Raw genomic sequence first — 6,104 nt, forward strand, 5'->3', positions numbered from 1 at the left:
GGTAAAACTACCCTACAATCAGTTTAGAAACATATTAACAATTTATTAACAACTTTCACAGAGAGGGGAAATATCCCACATAAATAAAGTGATGACAAGTATCGTGTATCACACATTCAAAAAATCATAATATATACGTTTTATTAAATAACTTTGAAAATAAAATCGTGTTCCGTTTTCATCTCTAGTGGTGACGTCTGCGCTTGTTGTGGGAATTGCTTCTCTCTCTCCTCGAGCAGTAATGCTTGGTGACAACCTGTGTGCACTGCTCGCAGTTCACAGTGCAGCACCACTGGAATTTGCAGTTGCAGCTGCTGATGATTTCAGTTCTTCTCTCTTCCACTTTAAGTCCACATTCGTGGCACAGCCTCCTGCAGCTTCTTTTTTCCCACTGGGAAAGATTGTCGCCATTTTGTAGACACTCCCTGCCCTCGGTGCCTAAAAACCCAAGGCTGGCATTCTTAACGCAATAATCAGGAGAGTCCTCCAAGTAGATGAGCTCTGTCCGCGCAGTGGTGCTGAAAGCTTCAGCGATCACCCCTCTGTTGTCGGCGCTGTTCCCTGCGCGCATTCTCCTCTTGTCCATTTCCAGTTTCTGAGCATGGTCATGTTTCAATTTCAGGTAGTTCCCGATTTCTCTGAACTCAGACAACTGGAGCCAGCAGGTTTGAATGCTGCAGCTCTCTGACATCCCATGACACTTGCATATTCTCTTCATAGTCGCCTTTACAGCCTGAAACACAAAATAAAGGATTTACTTGAATAGTTTAACCTCGTTTGAAACAAGTTAATTTAGTGAATAGATTTTAGTTTTACAAAAAACAAACAAACAAACAAACAAAAAAATTCTTACCATTCTGCCTGCCTCGTTTGTGTAGTTTGGTTTAAAGCGCGCTCGAGCTGGAGAACAGGTCAGAGGTTCAATCTACATATGTATAACGAATTCGTTTCTAAGTAGAGGTTATCGCTGCAGCAATAGCCCCAAATCCGAACCTTAGGTTGAGATGGCCTAAATTTACATATGTCGGAAGTCTTTTATATTCCTCTTTTTGTTCTATTTAAATCAATTGTTTATATATATATATATAGAATATATATAATATATATATATATAATATATATATATATTATATAAAATATTAATATATAATATATATATAATATCATATATATGTAGTGTTTGATAGTGGTGTGTCACAGTAAAAAAGTTGGAGTGACCTTGATGCACAATGAAGTCGTGTATCACCGATTTACTGTTTTTAGAATAATCACTTGCTGCCTCAGTAGTAACTGGGCAACTAGCTCAAATAGACATTTGAGGACATTGAAAAATGTACAGAATCCGGGCGATTTGAGAATTTGCATCGCAACTTACCGATTTTTCCATTTCTAGAATCGTCGCATCCACAGTTATCCAAATCCCCCATACTGCAGTTTCTAGTTAAAGTGTACATCACACCAGCGGAACTGATGGCGTGGACAAAGGAGGTTTCTCTTGTAGCTGGAATTCAAAAGGAAATGCATTCAGATTCCAGCGATACAGCGTATAGAACAGTAACCAACAGTGCAAGACATAGAATGATGCTACACGTGAAAACAGAACACTTACCGCTTCTCAGTCCTTTTTGAGTGGACAGCTGGAGAGCACTTTCCGGACAGTTCCACCGATCCCAACCAAACTGGTGTTTACATTCCGCAATGCCACTCTGAGCACCCACCTGCACACTGCTGGAGTAAGTCAGGAACGCCTGGAAGGATACGTGAACGGAGGGACACATTTAATAATAAAGCGTATTTTTTATTAGGAGGCTGTGTGGTTCAGTGGCTAAAGAAACGGGATTTTAACCAGCCGGTACCCGGTGCAAATCCCAGACCCTGACAAGTCCACAGTCATTAACCTCCTTTATCGCTTGGCCGACTCTTTCGGTCGAGAACTTGTTGTAAATGACTCGGCTGCAACAACATAGTTCTAGACGTCGACTATAACAGTGCATAGTCAAGTTCTGCATTCTTTGACGCGCTTGCGTGATACACTGGTCCCATTATAAGTTCTCTTGCGCTATATAAAAATAAAGATGATTCTTCTTCTTCTTCTTCTTCTTCTTCTTCTTCTTCTTCTTCTTCTTCTTCTTCTTCTTCTTCTTCTTCTTATTATTATTATTATTATTATTATTATTATTATTATTAACGACGTACATGCAATAACAAGTAAAATAAATGTATACCTAATGCAGTGACCTACGTGAAATACTTTTACATACAATGTTTGAACATGTGGATTAAAATGTCACTGTGTTTCTTAAATGTCATGAATAAAAACACAAGATATACTTTGAGCGCCACTCTGCGCACCCACCTGCACACTACTGATCATAAGTGTGCCTCGAACGACTCATGAACGGAGCGACACATAAGATATCTGCATGATTACGCATAGTCCTTGCTATGCAGAAAGCTAGCAGTTCGCATGTCATTTACATATTTTACACGAAATAATCGTTAATATTTGCACAATATATAAACCTGTGTTTCTGGTAAAGGGTAAGACGTAGTCAACAGTGGCATATTTATTTTCGCAATACTGAAGTTGCACTAAAAATAGTCTAAGGACTTGTTTTAGTTGCATACTCCCTTCCTTTGTGGTGGATCTGTGTTGTAATGCTCGGGGTTTACACCGCGCAATACTAAGCAAACTTGTATCGATACATAGCAATAACAAATAATAAAATAAATAAAATAAAATAATAATTACCTTTGGTCCAGTCATAAGGAAGTTGTTTACAGACCTGAATAAAAGTAGGAGAAACAGTGTTAAAAATCAACAGAATACACATTTTCCAAACACTTCGTACGGTTTTGGTTTCGTGTAAAGAATGTTGTAAATGTACTGCTCGAGCAGATTTTCTTACCAGGCTGATGCTGAGAAGACGTTGCAGTAAACATAGACGAACAGTGGAGTGAAAAGTTGGAAAAAAACCATGGCAGTTAAGCGTTCTGTTCTTCCTTTATCCCTTAACCCCTGGGCAGATTAGTATCAAATACTAAGAGAGAGAGGGAGAGAGACGAGAGAAATGTGACTGTGACAAGGCTTTTCGGATATTTATATGATTCACATACTGAGTGACAGAAAACCTCTCCTTTTGTTGTAAAATGGCCAGAGCGAGATCATTGGTTGACGGGCGGCGAGTTTAGCAACGGGAACGCCTAATACACTTCAAAGCACAGCCGCCACTTAACAGTTCGAAGCGGGGTTATGTTTTACGTACAACAATTGACACATTAATAACAATTGACACATTTAATTACATTAAGTTAATTGGTCAGAGTATCATCGATCATGTAAAAAGTGGGTGACGTATTTGTCATGCATTGTTATCTTTACACAATTGAAAAAACTAACGTTGAATAAAATCTACATTTCATTGTGACAATTAGCTGTTTATATGTCGCTTGAATTGCTTTTTCTATGAAGGATAATCTAGGATTGTATGTATGTAATTTGGTTTAACCCTTCATAAATTCTGCTTACATTCTTTGATAACAATTGTATGTTCCCTAGAATACTATTGTAATCTATGTTATTGACGCAAATAAATACATTCTCAAATTATATGTGAATATATATATATATATATATATATATATATATATATATAATATATACAAATATATTATATATATATTATATATATATAGATATATAAACATTATTACACACGTGGTTTAGTATGGATGCTCCTTGATGTCGAAAAACAAAACAAAACCAAAAATAGAAGGGAAAGAGTGGAATAATTTTATAGAAAAGATTTGAAAATCTTATATTTAGCTTTTAAAAATAAGCGTACACGTGTGGTTTGTTTTAAAATTTAAATCATTAAATAAATAAATTCAGCATCATTTTACAACTGCAACCTTGGAATATGCAACCTAAAAACATGGTTTTCAATAAGACTCCAAGAAATGTTCACTCTGTCACCACTTCACCCTTTTTAAAATACACAAAAGCATTGCTTCGCCAATCCACTTCGATTCCCACATACCTATCTTTTGTTGAACACCACAAAACTGAAGAGACTTATTTGAGTCTTGTGGCTTGGGAGGCGATTTTTTCTTATTTACAAATATTTATTCTACAGCCAGAGGGCTGTATAAAGTTAAAAACAAAACAAGAGAGTTTTTGGAACAACTAGAGTTCTGCATTTTCTTGTCTCAAAGAACGAGTAGGAATATACTGAGTTAGCAGTTCTTGGAGATAGGATGGACCTTATAAGGCATTAAGGAAACTTTAAAAACAATTCGTTAATTGGTAACCAATGTAAATACCTGAGCACCTGAGCGTTGAGAAAAACAAGCGTGAGCTGCGATCTGGACAGACTGAAGCATTCTAAGTTTAAAGCCAATTAACACAATCTCGGTTTTATCTAGGTTTATGTGCAACCAGTTTATAGGCCTCCATGACAGGATCTCAGTTATGACACTTTTTAAGAGTATGCATTGCCCTATCTGCATGCGCTGGAGTGATGCGTGCATGTGTTTATCATCACAAATAGACTTGTTTCATTGGAATATTAAAAGGTACTGTGCATAATTGATCAGAATTAAAGTGCAAGCAGTGTGTTCACCCGCACCAAACTCTCTTGAACGTCACTTGAACGTAGGATATTTGTGGATATGTGCTGTGCATTCTTACCTGTAACAAGAGAACGCGTGCATGCCTTGCAGGTAAAGAAGAATATTTCCAGATATCACCTGCAATGGACCCTATTCCCAGAGCTCTAAGGATGTTTATTATTATTATTATTATTATTATTATTATTATTTATTATTTATTATTATTATATTATTATTATTATAGTATATATTATGCTTATTCTTTATATTTTTACGAAAAAAATCATTTTGCAAACAACCGTAGAAACTGTGAAGTAAAACGTTTTTTTGGCATCTTTCAAAACTTCATTTATGAATTAAAAAAGACAAACATCAATTTAATCAGGGGGAATTAGTATTATTATCATTTAACAACAACAACAACAATAATAATAATAATAATAATAATAATAATAATAATAATAATAATAATAATAATACGTCTATTACTGAGTGTATGGATATAGACTTAATTTATTAATACGTGTTTTTGGTTTTTCAAAATTTTTAAAAATATTTCAATATGAAGTTGTCGGGTTACAACAAACAACACTAGTATACACTAATCTTTCAGTTCGCTCTTTTAAAACTTTTAAAATTGCCCAACTGTTTAGCTTTCAGACAACCACCCCCCACCCCCACCCCCCTACACCATGCTTTCAGAAGAACCCCCCCCCCCCCCAAAAAAAAAAAAAAAAAAAAAAAAAAAAGAAAAGACAAGCATTGTGAAACTATGTGAATTCGTGAAGATACTTTAATATGAAGAACACTGTGGACCTGCAAATATTAAAATACACAACAACAAAAACTCCATCAACTACGTGAAATTTACAATTGCAAATCCAAAAGTGCGTTGAAAATAATGTGATTGAAAAACACCTACAAATCAGTGTCAAAATCTATTTACATTATTCTTTACCGCTTCACAAACCATCTGTCGATAGCGTGAATTATAAATAACCCTTTACAATAATATTAATTACGTTTTACATGAATAGTATTAAATGTTTGTGACTCGTTTCTCATCTCTTGTGGTTACGGTTTCTGCGTTTAGTGTTGTTAAGCTGAGCGCTACTTCTCTCTTTCTTCGAGCAAAAGTGTTTGGAGACATGCTGCTTGCATTGCTTGCATTATTTCACAGTGCAGCACCAATGGAATTTGCAGTTGCAGCTGCTGATGATTTCAGTTCTTCTCTCTTCCACTTTATGTCCACATTCGTGACACAGCCTCCTGCAGCTTCGTCTTTCCCACTGGGACAAGTTCCTGGAACTTTGTAGACACTCCCTACCCTCAGTGCCATAGAGCCCGAGGCTGACATTCTTTATGCAATAATCCGGGGACTCCTCAAAATAGATGAGCTCTGTCCGCGCTATGGTGCTGAATGCGTCAGCGATCGCCCCTCTATTGTCGGCGCTGTTCCCTGCGCGCATTCTTCTCTTGTCCATTTCCAGCTT

At 36.4% G+C, this 6,104-nt stretch overlaps 1 protein-coding gene and 1 pseudogene across 1 annotated transcript in view; both read right to left on the reverse strand.

Annotated features, from left to right (window-relative positions):
- Positions 1 to 179: 179 nt before the first annotated feature.
- Positions 180 to 2,782, reverse strand: LOC121325041 (annotated as a pseudogene).
- Positions 2,783 to 5,780: 2,998 nt separating this feature from the next.
- LOC121325035 (protein Wnt-8a-like) overlaps positions 5,781 to 6,104 on the reverse strand; it is a 2,543-nt gene continuing 2,219 nt past the window's right edge. The window contains exon 6 of the mRNA XM_041267334.1: positions 5,781 to 6,104. This exon is cut by the window's right edge and continues 138 nt beyond it. Within this exon, the coding sequence (XP_041123268.1) occupies positions 5,781 to 6,104 (324 nt within the window).

This window comes from Polyodon spathula, chromosome 12 (genome assembly GCF_017654505.1).
Source record: "Polyodon spathula isolate WHYD16114869_AA chromosome 12, ASM1765450v1, whole genome shotgun sequence".
Lineage (NCBI taxonomy): Eukaryota > Metazoa > Chordata > Actinopteri > Acipenseriformes > Polyodontidae > Polyodon > Polyodon spathula.